This window comes from Mastigoproctus giganteus, chromosome 2, assembly GCF_048544385.1.
Source record: "Mastigoproctus giganteus isolate SK-2022 chromosome 2, ASM4854438v1, whole genome shotgun sequence".
In the NCBI taxonomy this organism is placed as follows: Eukaryota; Metazoa; Arthropoda; class Arachnida; order Uropygi; family Thelyphonidae; genus Mastigoproctus; species Mastigoproctus giganteus.
In genome coordinates, this window is record NC_143576.1 from 191,564,518 (window position 1) to 191,583,046 (window position 18,529).

General features: G+C 39.4%; 1 protein-coding gene across 1 annotated transcript in view; it reads left to right on the plus strand.

The window, feature by feature from the left end:
- The window catches only part of LOC150089862 (ankyrin repeat and SOCS box protein 14-like), a 119,439-nt gene that overhangs the window by 86,556 nt on the left and 14,354 nt on the right, over positions 1-18,529 (plus strand). The window contains exon 7 of the mRNA XM_090368868.1: positions 6,193-6,419. Within this exon, the coding sequence (XP_090224994.1) occupies positions 6,193-6,419 (227 nt within the window). The remainder of the gene's footprint in view (positions 1-6,192; positions 6,420-18,529) is intronic.

The window sequence follows — 18,529 nt, forward strand, 5'->3', positions numbered from 1 at the left end:
TATCTTGGAAGCTACTAGGCTTTACATACCAACTAAGAAATATTGTTCAAGGTTTAGGCCAAAATGGATGTCAGATGAACTAATGAGGCATATGGCAGAGAAGAAAAATGCATGGGATACTTACAAATTAACACATGACACAGAAGCCTATGATAGATACAAGTTGATATGCAACCAAGTTACAAAGGAGGTTAGGCAGGCGAAGGCAGATTACGAGAAATCCTTGGCAAGGGATGCAAAGAAAAACAGCAAAGAGTTCTTTACTTATGTAAACTCTAGAAGGAAGGGGATGAATCAGATTGGTCCACTTGATATTGATGGGTCAACTGTTGATGATCCTGCTCAGGTAGCTAACAAACTAAATGAATATTTTGCATCGACATTCACACATGAGGAGTTATTCAGCAAGGGGAATGCCAGAGGTGTATTGAACTCTAGCAGTCAGCTACAGAATCTTGAAATAACTGGGAGTAAAGTGGAGGAGAAACTGTTGAAGATAAACACAAGAAAGGCACCCGGGGTGGATGGGATCTATCCAGTTATATTAAAGGAGGCAGCAAAGGAAGTAAGCAAACCCTTAGCCATAATTATGAGAGCTTCCTTGGACTCAGGGGAGGTACCCATAGACTGGAAATGTGCAAATGTGACCCCAATTCACAAAGGAGGATCAAAGGCTGACACAAGTAATTATAGACCTGTGAGCTTAACTTCTGTTCCAGGAAAATTAATGGAGGCACTGGTTAAAGAAGCACTGCAGGATCATTTAGACAAGAATTCAGTTATAGCTCAGACACAGCATGGTTTTGTTAAGGGGAAGTCTTGCCTGACCAACTTGATTGGATACTATGATGCAGTCACAAAAGAACTGGATGCAGGGAATAACTTTGATATTATATACTTGGATCTTAGAAAGGCTTTTGATACTGTTGCACATGGAAGACTGCTACACAAATTGGAGCAGTGTGACATTGGAGGCAAATTGCTGCTATGGATAAAGGGGTGGTTGAGGGGGAGAAGACAGAGAGTGGTAATCAATGGACACTGCTCATCGTGGACTAATGTTATTAGTGGAGTCCCTCAGGGCTCAGTGTTGGGTCCATTATTGTTTTCTGTATTTATAAATGATATTGATGATGGTATATCAAGCTTAATGTCCAAGTTTGCAGATGATACAAAGGTTGGCAGGGTTGTCAAGGACACTTCTGACAGGCTGCTAGGGCAGGTCATGGGGTTTTGTCAATGATATATAGGAATTTTGCTAGCAGGGAAAAGGAGGTGATTGTCCCTCTGTATAAGGCAATGGTCAGGCCACGCCTTGAGTACTGCGTACAGGTCTGGAGGCCTCATTTTAGGAAGGATGTAGATTTGCTTGAGCGTGTACAGAGAAGAGCAACACGATTAGTGAGGGGAATGAAGGGATCCTCTTATCAAGAGAGGCTTAAGTTCTGCAAATTGCAGTGGCTGGAGACTAGGCACCTGCGCGGTGATCTGATTGAGGTCTATAAGGCCTTGAATGGGTTGAGCACGCTGAATTCTGATGGGATCCTCCCACTTGTTCAGAATACGAACCTACGGGGACATAAGTTCAAATTAAGAAAGGATAGATGTAGAATAGATGTGCGGAAATTTGCCTTTAGCCAGCGGGTGGTTAATTGCTGGAACAAACTTCCATCTGTCGTTGTGGAAGTTGATAGGTTAAATAAATTTAAGGAGGAACTGGACAGGCAATTGGAGGGTATGGTGTGATTTTTTTTTTTTTTGGCTGATGCTGCATAAGCTCCTACACTTGCTTTCTTGCATCAAGTGCCACTACTACTACTACTACTACTGCTACTACTACTACTACTACTACTACTATGCTGCTGCAACAGGATCTGGAAAGGTTGAGCAGATGGGCTGAGAGGTGGCAAATGAAGTTTAACATTGACAAATGTAAAGTACTACACATGGGAAACAGCAACCCCAGAGCAACGTATCAACTCTGTGGTACTACACTGACAGTGGTAGAGAATGAAAGGGACTTGGGGGTGATTGTGCAGGCAGATATGAAGTTCTCTGAGCAGTGCAGACGGGCTGCAAGAGTAGCTCATGGAGTATTGTCAATGATATACAGGAATTTTTCCAGCAGGGATAAGGAGGTGATTATTCCATTGTATAAGGCAATGGTCAGGCCACACCTAGAGTACTGTATACAGTTCTGGAGGCCTCATTTCAAGAAGGATGTAGAGCTGCTGGAACGAGTACAGAGAAGGGCAACAAGAGTAGTGAATGGAACAAAGGGGTGCTCTTACGAAGAAAGGCTTAAGTTTTGCAAATTACAGTGTCTGGAGACTGGGCACCAGCGAGGTGATCTGATAGAGGTGTATAAAGCCTTGAATGGTTTAAGCATGCTCAATGCTGATGGGATTCTTCCTCTAGCTCAGAAAAATCACCTGAGAGGGCATAAATTCAAATTGAGGAAAGATAGATGTAGGATAGACGTGCGGAAATTTGTCTTTAGCCAGCTGGTGGTTGGTTGGTGGAACAGACTGCCATCCCTTGTGGTGGAGGTTGATAGCCTAAATAAGTTTAAGGCTCAGCTGGACAGGTATTTTGAACGAACAGAGGGGTGAAGTGGAAGTGGGTTTTTTTTTGGCTGATGCTGCATAAGCTTGCTTTCTTGCATCAAATGCCTCTACTAATGCTAATGCTAATATCACAGCTAATGGAGAAAGCAAATGAATATAAAACACCATTATACCTGGCATTTGCGGATTATGAAAAGGCATTTGACTCCCTACAGCATAAGGCAATGTTTCGGGCACTGGAAAGACAAGGCATAGATACCCCATATATTATGATTTTGAAGAAAATATATGAGAGTGCTACCTCCTTTATTAGACTAGACAAAGACAGTAGGAAATTTAAAATCGAGAAAGGAGTTCGACAAGGAGACACAATATCTCCGAAGCTGTTTACTGCTGCCCTTGAGGAAGCTTTCAGAAGATTAGACTGGTCGCAGAAAGGAGTCAATGTGAACGGAGAGTACCTAAACCATTTACGATTTGCAGACGACATTGTGGCCATAAGCCAAGATCCCAAAGAATTAGAGGAAAATCTTAATCAGTTATGCACAGTTAGTAAGGATTTTGGACTAAAGATGAATATGGCTAAAACAAAAGTAATGATGAACAAGTATTCCACAGAAAGGGAAATAAAGATTGAAGGAGCAGTAATTGAAAAGGTGGAGTCATATACTTATCTGGGACAAGTTATTAGCTGTAATAATGATAAATGGCTGGAAATCAAGAGAAGAATAAATTTTGGATGGATAGCATTCATGAAATATAGTCACATACTGAAGATCAATATCCCAGTTTGTCTGAAACAAAATAATGAAGCAATGTATACTCCCCACCATGACTTATGGAAGTGAAACTTGGGCACTCACCAAAAGAATGGAAGAGAAGCTGAGAACTACACAGCGAAGAATGGAACGAATTATATTGGAATCAGACTGTTAGATAAGAAGAGAAACACGTGGATTAGGCAGCAAACTCAAGTAAAGGACATTCTTATCAAAACTAAAGAACTAAAATGGTCTTGGGCAGGACACATAGCTCGAAGACATAATGACAGATGGACTAAGAAAATAACAGAATGGTACCCAAGAGGAGCTAGAAGAAAACCTGGAAGACCAAGGCGGAGATGGATAGATGAAATTCATGAGTTTTTGGGTAGTAAATGGATGGCCAGTGCTCAAAACAGAAGGAACTGGAAAGTTGCTGGAGAGGCCTTCATCCTGCAGTGGATTGAAAATGGCTGATGATGATGATGAGGCATAAAGGTCTTCTAAATAAGCTTCCATCTTATGGTTTGCCAACTTTTTTTTGTAATTGGTTATCGAGTTTTCTCTCTGATTGCTCACTGAGGGTGATGGTAGATGGCTCTCTGTCTTCTAACTTCTCCACTAATGCTGGTGTTCCCCAAGGTTCAGTTCTTTCTTCCACTCTTTACCTCTTGTATATTAATGACCTTGCAATGACTGGAAATCCTGTCCATAGTTTTGCTGATGATAGCACATTGTATTCCATCTTCCAGTTTGAGAAGCCTTACCCTTCAGGCGCCTCCGTAGCCAGGTGGGAAGGAGCAGCAGTGCGTAGCACATGCTTCTTGATTAAACGGGGTTTGAGCCCGTCACCACCAAATACGGAGGATGCGGATAGGTCAAGGAATGACCACCGCATATTCCCGGAGCAATATGGCCTTAGTTGCTAATGCTCCTAAAAACCAAATAACAACAACAACTTACCCTTCATAAACAGCTTAAACTTCTCAAATATCCACTACTAATTCCTTAAATGCTGATCTCCAAGTAATGCTTCAGTGGGGTAAAGATGGCTTAGTTGATTTCAATCCTTCTACACTCAGTTGTGTCTTATATTTCAAAAAAATAATTCTTCTACCCCTATGCTTATCTTCGGTTACACTATTTATAGACAAGATCATATATCTCATTTGGGGATTATCCTGACTTCTAATCTCTTGGCATAAGCACCTTACAAATATTGCTTTTTCTCCATCTAAAAAACTGGGTTTTTTTCTGTCACTCTCGGCATTACTTTTCTTCTAAACAGCTGTTCATTCTGTACAAATTATAAATCTGCCCTACTATAGAATATTGTTCCCACATCTAGGACAGTGCCCCTAAAACCTCTCCCAGGCTTCTAGATTCCATTCAAAAGAGGGTAGTTAGGTTAATTAATGACTCATGTCTAACAGTCTCTCCACTCTCTGTCTCATAGACATTCCCTTTCTGCTGCATGTTTTTTCTATAGATACTTCCATGGGCACTGTTCTTCTGAATTGGTTTCTTTAATTTCCCCCACTCTCTTCCAAAGCAGTAAAAACTGTCCAACTTCAAACCCACTGAACCAACCTTCCTTCTTCATTTATTCAATCAACTTCCGTTTTCTGCAACAACCTTCCTTCATACGTATTTTCTGAAAATTGCAATCTACTGAAGTTGAAGTTTAACGTGAGTATCTTCTTTCATCTTCTCAACCTTCAGCCCATGCATTGTTCTAAGTACTATAGGTTCCAATACTTTTCATGTTTGGGGTTTGCATAAAAAAAAAAAAAAAATTGTTCCTGCAACTTAGTTAAGTTTACAAGAATGGAAATTGGCATACTTCTGTCACTAGTTAGAAGCCTTGTTCTCAGCATGAGGAAGCAGTGTAGTTCCTGTATTGTAATCCTACGGAAATTATATACTATAACAGGGAATTTTTCTATGGATTATGAATTCTCTGTTTTTGGCTATCCATGAACTAATTGGCATAACTATGTAATTTCAGATTGAAGTTTTCCAGTCTTTGTTCATTATTAAAACATTTATTTCACTAGTGTCTCATTAATGTTTTGTCACAATAATTTTTTGTAGATACACTTTAGTATTTAATTAGTTTATTGGAACTGGATGATAATTATTAAAATAGACCCTAACAGTTCTAACAATCAAATAAATTGGTTTTACTAAACACAGAAATACATTTTGGATTTCTGTGTTTAACTCAGACTTCAGGCCTGGATTTTTGGTTTAGCATAAGTTTTAACGTGATCATGGAAGGCCAAACATCCTACTGTTGATACCAAGCTGTGCTACCTGAAAGATCCTCTTTGTGACACACAAACCTACAACAGGGTTTATCTGAGGGCATAGCTTACTATCTCCTGCAGCACAATTTGATCTTCTATGGTAGAATTATGACTTATCCTAAACCAAAAATTCAGGCCAGAAGACTGGATTTCAACTAGCCAATTTATTTGGACATTGGGACCATTTCACTCTGTTGTAATAATTGTCCTCTAGTTCCATTAAAATAATTAAATATTCTCTTAGCAGCATGGTGCACAGGTATATCAAGAACTGGAAATTGGTGAAATAAGGTGTACTTAAACCTGTGTGGAGTGTTTTATTAAAGGCAGATTACACTCCACGCAGGTTTAAGTGCTCAATATTTTACCAATTTCTAGAAATTAAATACTTCATATGGTAAAGTATCTTTACTAAGCCTACTTAGTAATAATTCCATGCCTTCTCAATGCAAGTTTAATTAATTTTTTTATTTGGTCATTAACTTTCTTTAAATTTTGAGTAGTAGTGTATGATATCCATTCTGCATTACTAAGATTGGTGCTATCAATTTTTAGCCACAGGTGTTTGCAATTGCTACTTAAATCTGGGTTCCCAGCAGACAGTGTTTATGAACAGTCATTGCCACAGGATTCCAAGCTAAGTAGTCTAAGGCTACCCTCCTATGAAACAGCTCTTTCATATGCTGTAGTTAAAGAGGACCAAGACTCTATGGAAATTCTGCTGAAGGCTGGTTCACCGTGTACTGCCACGCATGATGATATGCTACATCCTCTCTTGCCAGGTAGTAGTCTAATGAAAGCATGTGTGTGCATGCATGCATGCATGCATGTGAGAATGTCAGAATATATAATTATGCTAAAGATATTTTTTTACATTGTTGAGCACATTATTACTATTTTAATCTATTATGTTTGGAATTCTAACTGCATAAATGAATTTTTATGTCATGAATAGGGTTGAGTTGTTATAATAAGACTAGTAGGACCAATGAAAAATTCTCGTTAAATCTGCTACTTATTCAACCATAATAGCATTTTTCAAAAGTTTTGAAGACATATGCACAAAGTTATATGCCACAGCAAAGTTACCTACAGGAAACTTTGCTGTGGCTTTTTGAAACAGATTATTTCCTGGTGTCAAAAACTGTTATGTATATCTCTCATATGTTCCTAATTGCAACTGGTTGCTAGCTGCTATTTTTTCCCAAATGTGGCATATAAAATTTTTGCCACTTGTGATTATCATGATTATTGAGTTCATCCCACCAGGCACAAAATGACTAATAGCAGGACATATTGTCCTGCGATATTGACATATTCAACATTACAATTGCATAGTTTAAGTTTGCTGCCACCAGATACGTGATCTAATATTAGGACAAATAAACAAACATGCAAAATATGCCAACAAAATGACTGTCAGAAAACTTTATTACTGTTACAAACTTTACAACGTTCCTTGGATAATGAAGACTGTTAACATCTACATTATGCATATAGCTGATAGTAAATGAAAATAGCTAATGAGAGCATTTTGCATGGAATGTTTGTCAAAGCAGGTCTGGTGGGATTGTTTTGGAAAACTCTGTAAAGTTGTGGGCTTTTTTTAGGTATCCCATAATTAGAAATTTGCTTATGTTAAATCTGGTTACCTTGTAGGCCACATGCACAAAAGCCGACCGGGCTAGCCGGGTGGGTAAAGTGCCTGCCTGGCAACCCAAAGGTCGCATATGGTTCGAATCCCGCCTCGGGCTTCGATCAAAGTACTGCAAAAACCTTGGGAGGTGCATTATGGCCACAGAAGCCGATGCGCCAACAACTACCAAAAAAAAAAAAAAAAAAAGTGCACAAAAAGTGAACAGAAATTGTTCTGTCAGGGAAATGTTGGTTTAGTAGAGTACCACCTTGCATGATGATAAGTTTATGCATTGCTTGTCAATCCTGCAGAGTAGGTGTAACTTGTGTAGATAATAACTTGTAGTACCATAAAAATGGCACCTCCGTAGCCAGGTGGGCAGGAGCAGCAGTGCGTAGCACACACTTCTTGATTAGACCGGGATTCGAGCCCATGACCACCAAATACGGAGGATGCGGAAAGGTCAGGGAATGACCACCGCATATCCTCGGAGCAATATGGCCGTAGTTGCTAATGCTCCTAAAAACCAAATAACAAACAAGTACCATAAAAAATTCTGCGTGGGTTCATTGTATTAAATCTGCACCCAACATGCACTGACAGTAACTGGAACTGCACCCAAACCTGACCTGCATTTTTTGTACCTTTGAAGAAATTCAAAGGTCAACTGAATAGTTACCTACATGAGGAGGGAAGTGCATAATTTTCATTTTCTTATCTACTTTTTTAAAATTTATTTTATTTATTTATTTATTTTTGGCTGATGCAGCAAAAGCCTCTAGCTTCCTTGCACTGTATGGCTAATACTAAATACTATATTAAAGGCAAATTTTATTACTGAAATATTTGTTCGGTTCTGATAAAATTATACTATTTTATGTGATGTTTTTACTAATTGATATGCTTCATCTATCCACAGGATATAAAGATTTTATTATTCACCTGGTTCTTTCAACTTGGCAAGAAATTGCAGTGTAGTCAAGATTCGTGCCATAGTCTGCTTAAAGAGCTTGAACATTGGAAGTTTTATACAAACTCATGTGCTGACCGGGCTAGCCAGGTGGGTAAAGTGTCTGCCTGGCAACCCAAAGGTCATAGGTTCGAATCCCGCCTCGGGCTTGGATCACAGTAAAATGCAAAAATTTTGGGAGATGCATTATGGCCACAGAAGCCGATGTGCCAACAACTAACAAAAAAAAAAAAAAAATGCTCATGCCAAAAAATTCTTGTGAAAGAAACTTCTGTACCTTGGATATAGGCACTTCCGAATGATGAAAACCAGCATGTCTTCCCTTGAATTTCTGCTCTTCTCCTGTAGTATTGACTTCAGCAGCAGTTTCCATACTGGCACAGAGTTATCATCTGCAATCTATTGCACCATGTATAACCTTGTTGAAGCTATCAACATCCACAACAGATGGAAGTCTGTTCCAGCAATCAACTACCCGGTGGCTAAAGGCAAACTTCCGCACATCTATTCTACAACTGTCTTTGCTCAGTTTGAATCTATGCCCCCCTTAGGTTCTTAATCTGAGCAAGCAGAAGAATCCAATCAGAATTGAACCTGCTCAAACCATTCAAGGCCTAATACACCTCAATCAGATCACCTTGCAGTTGCCTAGACTCCAAACACTGCAATTTGCCGAACTTAAGTCTTTCCTCATAAGAGCACCCATTTGTTCCTCTCACCAATCTTGTTGCCCTTCTCTGTACTCGTTCTAGCAACTCTACATCCTTCCTAAAATGAAGCCTTCAGATCTGTATGCAGTACTCAAGGAGTGGCCTGACCATTGCCTAATACAAGGGGATAATCACCTTCTTATTTCTGCTTCCAGTGCACATAAGCACTGGGAGAGCAAATTTGAGGGTAGAAGTATGTTATAGGCCTAATGACTCTGATGAGTACAGTGAACAACTGTACAGAGAAATAGAGTGGGCCAGTAAATCAGATTGTCTTATAATGGGGGATTTTAATTTCCCAGATATTGAACGGAACTTGTAGGTTTGTCACTCACACACTAGAAACACTTTTGTGGATTTATTGGATGACTGTTTTCTACATCAGCATGTTCGAGTGGCAAACAGAGGGAGTAATACTCCTGATCTGATTATCAGCAGTGATTCTTCATGCATTAAGAATGTGCAGATAAAGGGATCACTAGGTGACAGTGATCACAGTGTGCTTCGTAGGTTTGTCACTCACACACTAGAAACGCTTTTGTGGATTTATTGGATGACTGTTTTTTACCTCAGCATGTTCGAGTGGCAAACAGAGGGAGTAATACTCCTGATCTGATTATCAGCAGTGATTCTTCATGCATTAAGAATGTGCAGATAAAGGGACCACTAGGTGACAGTGATCACAGTGTGCTGATGTGGGATTTACTGTTGTTGTTGTTATTTTGTTTTTAGCAGCATTAGCAACTAAGGCCATATTGCTCCGGGGATATGCGGTGGTCATTCCCTGACCTTTCCTCATCCTCCGTATTTGGTGGTCATGGGCTCGAACCCTGGTCTAATCAAGAAGCATGTGCTACGCACTGCTGCTCCTGGAAATGGAGGCACCTGGGATTTACTAAAAGATGTAACTACCATCAGAGGTAAAGGAAGAAAGGGTTTTTGCTTTCATAAAGGTCACTACAGTGGTCTCAGACAGTTTTTAAATTCTACAGTGGGACCAACTGATGATGTTACCAACAGCAAATTCTAAATGGGAAGCATTCAAGGAATTAATCTTGGAAGTTACTAGGCTTTTCATAGCAACTAAGAAATATTTTTCAACATTTAGGCCTAAATGGATTTCAGATGAACTAATGAGACTCAAGGCAAAGAAGAAAAATGGATGGGATGCAATAAACTATCAGGTGACACAGAAACTATGGTAGATATAAGCTGGTCTGTGATCAAGTGACAATGGAGGTTAGACAGGCGAAGACAGATTCCGAGAAATCCTTGGCAAAAGTTGCAAAGAAAAAACAGCAAAGAGTTCTTTACTTATGTAAACTATAAAGGAAGGATCACACTGGTTCATTTGATATTGATGGTTTGACTGTTGATGATCCTACTCAGATAGCTGAAAAACTGAATGAGTATTTTGCATCTGCAGTCACACATAAGGAGGTATTCAGGGAGGGGAATGTGGTCACAAAGGAACTAGATGCAAAAAATAATTTTGATATTATATACTTGGATTGTAGGAAATCTTTTCATACTGTTGCACGTGGAAAGCAAGGCGCCTCCGTAGCCAGGTGGGCAGGAGCAGCAGTGCGTAGCACACGCTTCTTGATTAGACTGGGGTTCGAGCCCGTGACCACCAAATACGGAGGATGTGGAAAGGCCAGGGAATGACCACCGCCTGTCCCCGGAGAAATATGGCCTTAGTTGCTAATGCTCCTAAAAACCAAATAACAACAACAACATGGAAAGCTACCGTACAGATTGAATCAGTTTGGCATTAAGGGAAAATTGCTGCTATGGATATAGGGATGATTGATTGGGAGAAGATAGAGAGGTAGTAATTAATGGACACTGCTCTTCGTGGACTTGTGTTATTAGTGGAGTCCCCCAAGGTTCAGTGTTGTGCCCATTATTCTTTTCTGTATTTATCAGTGATGTTGGTGAAGGTATATCAGAGTTAATGTCCATGTTTGCAGACAATACGAAGGTTGGCAGGGTTCATGACACTAATGACAGTACGCCACTGCAACAGGATCTAGAAAAATTAGCATTAGCATTAGTAGAGGCATTTGATGCAAGAAAGCAAGCTTATGCAGCATCAGCCAAAAAAAAAAAAAAAAAAAAAAAAAACCCACTTCCACTTCATCCCTCTGTTCGTTCAAAATACCTGTCCAGCTGAGCCTTAAACTTATTTAGGCTATCAACCTCCACCACAAGGGATGGCAGTCTGTTCCACCAACCAACCACCCGCTGGCTAAAGGCAAATTTCCGCACGTCTATCCTACATCTGTCTTTCCTCAATTTGAATTTATGCCCTCTCAGGTGATTTTTCTGAGCTAGAGGAAGAATCCCATCAGCATTGAGCATGCTTAAACCATTCAAGGCTTTATACACCTCTATCAGATCACCTCGCTGGTGCCTAGTCTCCAGACACTGTAATTTGCAAAACTTAAGCCTTTCTTCGTAAGAGCACCCCTTTGTTCCATTCACTAATCTTGTTGCCCTTCTCTGTACTCGTTCCAGCAGCTCTACATCCTTCTTGAAATGAGGCCTCCAGACCTGTATACAGTACTCTAGGTGTGGCCTGTGACCATTGCCGTATACAAGGGAATAATCACCTCCTTATCCCTGCTGGAAAAATTCCTGTATATCATTGACAATACTCCATGAGCTACTCTTGCAGCCCGTCTGCACTGCTCAGAGAACTTCATATCTGCCTGCACAACCACCCCCAAGTCCCTTTCATTCTCTACCACTGTCAGTGTAGTACCACAGAGTTGATACGTTGCTCTGGGGTTGCTGTTTCCCATGTGTAGTACTTTACATTTGTCAATGTTAAACTTCATTTGCCACCTCTCAGCCCATCTGCTCAACCTTTCCAGATCCTGTTGCAGCAGCATAGTGTCAGAAGTGTCCTTGACAACCCTGCCAACCTTTGTATCATCTGCAAACTTGGACATTAAGCTTGATATACCATCATCAATATCATTTATAAATACAGAAAACAATAATGGACCCAACACTGAGCCCTGAGGGACTCCACTAATAACATTAGTCCACGATGAGCAGTGTCCATTGATTACCACTCTCTGTCTTCTCCCCCTCAACCACCCCTTTATCCATAGCAGCAATTTGCCTCCAATGTCACACTGCTCCAATTTGTGTAGCAGTCTTCCATGTGCAACAGTATCAAAAGCCTTTCTAAGATCCAAGTATATAATATCAAAGTTATTCCCTGCATCCAGTTCTTTTGTGACTGCATCATAGTATCCAATCAAGTTGGTCAGGCAAGACTTCCCCTTAACAAAACCATGCTGTGTCTGAGCTATAACTGAAGTCTTGTCTAAATGATCCTGCAGTGCTTCTTTAACCAGTGCCTCCATTAATTTTCCTGGAACAGAAGTTAAGCTCACAGGTCTATAATTACTTGTGTCAGCCTTTGATCCTCCTTTGTGAATTGGGGTCACATTTGCACATTTCCAGTCTATGGGTACCTCCCCTGAGTCCAAGGAAGCTCTCATAATTATGGCTAAGGTTTGCTTACTTCCTTTGCTGCCTCCTTTAATATAACTGGATAGATCCCATCCACCCCAGGGTGCCTTTCTTGTGTTTATCTTCAACAGTTTCTCCTCCACTTTACTCCCAGTTATTTCAAGATTCTGTAGCTGACTGCTAGAGTTCAATACACCTCTGGCATTCCCCTTGCTGAATAACTCCTCATGTGTGAATGTCGATGCAAAATATTCATTTAGTTTGTTAGCTACCTGAGCAGGATCATCAACAGTTGACCCATCAATATCAAGTGGACCAATCTGATTCATCCCCTTCCTTCTAGAGTTTACATAAGTAAAGAACTCTTTGCTGTTTTTCTTTGCATCCCTTGCCAAGGATTTCTCGTAATCTGCCTTCGCCTGCCTAACCTCCTTTGTAACTTGGTTGCATATCAACTTGTATCTATCATAGGCTTCTGTGTCATGTGTTAATTTGTAAGTATCCCATGCATTTTTCTTCTCTGCCATATGTCTCATTAGTTCATCTGACATCCATTTTGGCCTAAACCTTGAACAATATTTCTTAGTTGGTATGTAAAGCCTAGTAGCTTCCAAGATAAGTTCTTTGAATGCTTCCCATTTTGAATTTGCTGTTGGTAACATCATCAGTTGGTCCCACTGTATAGAATTTAAATACTGTCTCAGTCTATCGTAGTCGCCTTTACGGAAGCAATAACCCTTCCCTTTACCCCTAATGGTAGTTACCTCTTTCAGTAACTCCCACTTCAGCACACTGTGATCACTGCCACCTAGTGGTTCATTTATCTGCAGATTCTTAATGCATGAAGAATAACTGCTGATAATCAAATCAAGAGTATTACTCCCTCTAGTAGCCTCCCGAACATGCTGATGTAGAAAACAATCATCCAATAAATCCACAAAAGCCCTGCTAGTGTGTGAGTAACCAGCCCCCAAATTCCAGTCAATATCTGGGAAATTAAAATCTCCCGTTATAAGACTCTCTGATTTACTGGCACACTCTATTTCCCTGTACAGTTCCTTATTATACTCATCAGAGTCATTAGGCCTATAGCACACTCCTACTCTCAATTTTGATCTCCCAATGCCTATGTCACACCAAACTGACTCAACATGCACTGTCCAGCGATGTCAACTGGCTTCACTTCCTTGGTTTTTATGTGTTTCTTAACTAATAGCATAACCCCTCCCCCCTTCCTATCCTGTCTATCCTTTCTGTAGACGTACTCCCCAAATTGCAGTTCTGCATCCCCTATATCTGTGTGACACCACGTCTCTGATATCCCAACAATATCTGCCTTTGATGTTTTGAGCAATACCTCAAATTCATCAAATTTATTTACCAAACTCCTAGCATTGGTGTACACGCAAGTATACCTGCACCTGTTTCTATTCTTAGCTACCCTAACACAACCCATGTGTTTACTTGTACCGCAATGGCTCCCAGCAGTCTCTGAAATACCATGCATCTTGTTTTTCAGGCTTCAAATTGAGCAGATTGGCTGAGAGGTGGTAACTAAAGTTTAACATTGACAAATGTAAAGTACTGCATATGGGAAGCAGTAACCCCAGAATAACATATCAACTGTGTGGTACTACACTGACTGGTAGAGAATGAAAAGGACCTGGGGGTAATTGTGCAAGCAAATATGAAGTTTTTTGAGCAGTGCAGATGGTCTGCAAGAGTAGCTCATAGTGTCTTGTTAATGATGTACAGGAATTTTTCTAGCAGGGATAAGGGAGTGATCATCCCCTTGTATAAGGCAGTGGTCAGGCCACACCTTGAGTACTGCTTACAGGTCTGGAGTCCTCATTTTAGGAAATATGTAGAGTTGCTAGAACGGGTGCAGAGAAGTGCAACAAGATCGGTGAGAGGAACAAAGAGGTGCTCTTACCAAGAGAAGCTAAAGTTCTGCAAGTTGTAGCATCTGGAGACTAAGCACCTGCGATGTGATCTGATTGAGGTGTATAATGCCTTGAATGGTTTAAGCAGGCTCAATGCTGATGGGATACTTGTTTGCTCAAATTAAGAACCTGAGGGACATAGATTCAAATTGAGGAAAGACAGTTGTAGAATAGATGTGTGGAAGTTTGCCTTTCGCCAGTGGGTAGTTGATTGCTGGAATAGGCTTCCATCTGTTGTTGTTGTGGAAGTTGATAGCTTAAATAAATTCAAGGCAGAACTAGACAAAAATTTGGAGGGAATGGATGGATGAAATGGGAATTTTTTTTTTTTTTTTTTGGGCTGATGCTGTTTAAGCTTGCTTTCTTGCATCATATGCCTCTACTAATGCTAATTTATTTCATTACTGGAAATGAGAATAAGGGAATAAGTTCATGTAGTTCATATGTTTTAATATAGTTGGGGATGAACATTACATGGTTGCTTTCCATTAAGATTATTACTATATTTGATACCACTCATATACTATGTGAAATTAATAATATAGTTTATTAAGCTATTCACCTAAACTACTGTACATTAAGTTGACGTTTCAGTCATCTTACCGATACCCATAATCAGACTATGCTGCTGACAGATTCCTTTTGCTGATGGTCTCAGGTATGCACATCAGGTTTCTAGGATTATCGACAAGAGGAGTCTGTCAGCAGCATGATCTGATGGTGGGTATTGGTAAGATGCCTGAAACGTCACCTTTATGTATAGTAGTTTAGGTGAATAGCTTAATAAACTATATTATTAATTTCACATGGTATGTGAGTGGTATTAAATATGGTAATCATCTTAGTAGTTAATTTGGTTATGTAAAAGTTCACAATTCTCCACAACAACAATTTTGTGAAATAATTCTTTTCAAATTCTTGGAGAATGGGAAAAGAAACCTGAGTGTGTATTTTTACTTGTTTATTTCTTTGCATAAAAAGTTAAGCAACCTTTGCAGGATGGTGGTTGATTTCCTATATGACATATGTAATATACCTATGTATCGTGCTATTCAAAGAGATTATGAGCTTATCGATATGGAACCAAAAAAATCAGTTTTATATATAATATCAAATATAGCTCTGAGGAACAAGAAGTTATTCAGGAACTTAAGTATATAATCACAACTTTTTGGTGAAGACAGTATCCAAGAAGTATTTAGTTCATGGCATTAATAGTTCTGTTCTAGTTGCAACAAGTTTTCAGGGCATTAAATATTATTTTAGTCTTCTCTGTGTATCACAGAGTGGGTTCTTTTTCTTTTTAGTAACCATAGTGATTATTCCATGCAAGAGTAAAATAATAGCTCATCTTCTATCATGTAAGGAGGGGTATTTGTCAAATTTGTTGACAATACCTCTTCCCATTATAGCAGTTTTATTGGGGTATCAGTGTCAATAATAACAATAAGCACAGCCTACATCAATTACTGCAAGGCTTTTGACTCCGTGCCTTATGGCTGGCTAATAGAGATGCTGAACATCTACAAAGTCAATCCCATAGGGACAAACTTTATAGGTTCAATGATGGTGAAATGGACTACCACCATTAAGGTTGCGAACATCAAAATTCGACCAATCCCCACCAGGAGAGAGATCTTTCAGGGAGATGTCCTGAGCCCACTGTAGTTCTTTCTAGCACTTAACCTGCTTTCCACCATGCTCAACAGCAGTAAGTACGGATATAACCTCAAAGAAGGAAGGAAGAACCTGTACAACCTCATCCACCTGATGTATATGGATGACATCAAGCTCTATGCAGCAACCGAGAAGCAACTCCAGCAACTGCTCCAGATCACTGAAGAGTTCAGCAATGATGTAAGGATGAAATTTGGTCTTGACAAATGCAAGACCCATGGATTGCATCAGGGAAAATTAGTCGACCGAAACTACCAGTTTCAGACGGGTAAAGAGATCAAAGCTGTGACATAGGGAGAGACCTACAAATACCTGGGGATGATGCAGGCTCAGCAGTTAGAGCACAAGGAAATCAAGGCCTGCCTGACTGAAAAATACCATCAGAGACTTAGAAGCCTGCTGAAAGCAAAACTGAATGGAGGGAACACAGTTAAAGCCATAAACACCTGTGCAGTCCCAGTGTTAACATACTCCTTCTAGGTCATAGATTGGACTAACACCGAGCTGGAGGATGTCATCAGAAAGACAAGGTCAGTGATGATCAAGACCACCAACATCACCCTAAGTCAGCCGTGGAGAGACTGAAAATAGCTCGGAAAGAAGCAGAAGAGGCCTAATAGACCTCATTGAGCAACAGAAAACAGCGATGGATAACCTGAAAGATTACTTCCAGAAACACACAGTAAGGAAGATAATAAGAAAGATAGACAAGCAGTATACCCCATTCAATCTAAGCGAGGGGTCCACTCCCACCCGGATGGCACAAAAAAAGCTAGAAAGATGGGCAGAGGAACTCCATGGCAGACACTACAGTAACCTCCATCAAGATCACATAGATAAAATTGCTTCCAATGCATGGCTCACAAGCGGGATGCTCTTCATCGAGACTGAAGGATTCATGCTCGTCAGCCAAGACCAGGTAATTAACACCAGAAACTATAGAAAATACATCGCCAAGGAACCCGGAGTTCAGATGCCACATGTTGATGATGTCACCTGGCTAAGAAACAATCCAACACATCACTGCAGGATGCAAGATGATCACCGAGACTGGATACACTCGTAGACTCGACCAGGTAACCAGGATACTACATCAGAATCTAGCAAGGAAATACCAGTTGATGAATATCTCTTCCTTGTGGCATTTGTTCATTATTTTGTTTACTGCAAATAGTCACATATGACAGGTTTCCACCAGGTGACATGTGATTTTGCCTTTATAAATATCCTTTCTTGAATGCGTATTCTACTTTCTGCCATTCGAGGATATCCTTATTGAAAAGCCTCTATGCCACTACATAACTCGGATTTTTTATTGTTTGCAGTGCTGCCTTGACTTGAGCTAATATTGGTAGACCTATATTTCATCCATGATTATAAATCTTAGCAAATAATTTTGACAGGATTTACCATTTTTCAGAAGCCATGGAAACCATCTAAAAGGAATTGGCTTTATCAAAAAGCATTTGATAAACTCAGTTCCTTTCTCAGAATGTTTTATACCTGTTTATATGAAATGGCTACAACCTGTGCTATTTTGTTAATTTTGGGCTGCCAATGGCCACTGGTCACACACAGCTACAAGTAAGGAGGTTGTAGGTTCAAGCCTGTATACTGCCATGAAAATTGCATGGTCCATTGCAAACTGTTGTGCCAGAAAAAAAAATAAAAATAATAATAAATAATTTGCACTAAAAAAGGCAATATATACATGAAAATATATATAAAAATATATATTATATATCTAGTTGAGCCAAAAGTAGGTTTATATATATTTATAAAATATATGAAAATATGCACCAAATGTGTGTTATGTATAATAAAATTTTTACATTTATTACCAGTTTATTAAAATTTCCTTGTATTCATTATTTAAAAGTAACAAAATTAATTAAAAGTTTTAGAATAAGGGTCATCTTACAACTCAAACATGGAACAACCTTTGTTACAGTAAACAAAAATGAATTTTTCAATATGGTCAATTGAAAATTTGCAGCATTTATCATTCAAAATTATTATTTTAAAATCAGAGAATGATTTTTCAGATCAGTGTAAATAACTTATAGAAGTTCTTTTTCATTTCTATCATCTGTTTCTATTTCCCATCATTTAACAAAGATATCTATTTTCCTTAAAATATGAAATCATTATTAAATTTATTATTTTCTCTCCCATGTCTCCAGGGATGACTGAAATTTTTAATTGAACTTTCTCTACCACTTCAGTTGCTCAGAGAAAGCCCCCATGCCCCAAGTTTGGTTATAGAATTAGGTAATCGAGCAAAGTGTCGATGAACAGCAAATGTTTTCTAACCAAAGAATCTAACCAAAAGATTTGCCTTAACAGTGCCAATAGTTGCCATATCCACAATATCAAAACTTTTTTGTAGAATCAGAGTTTTTGGGCATTAAATAATACTGCATGTAACCATATCCAAATAGACTATGTTAGAAGAGGAAGATCAGGT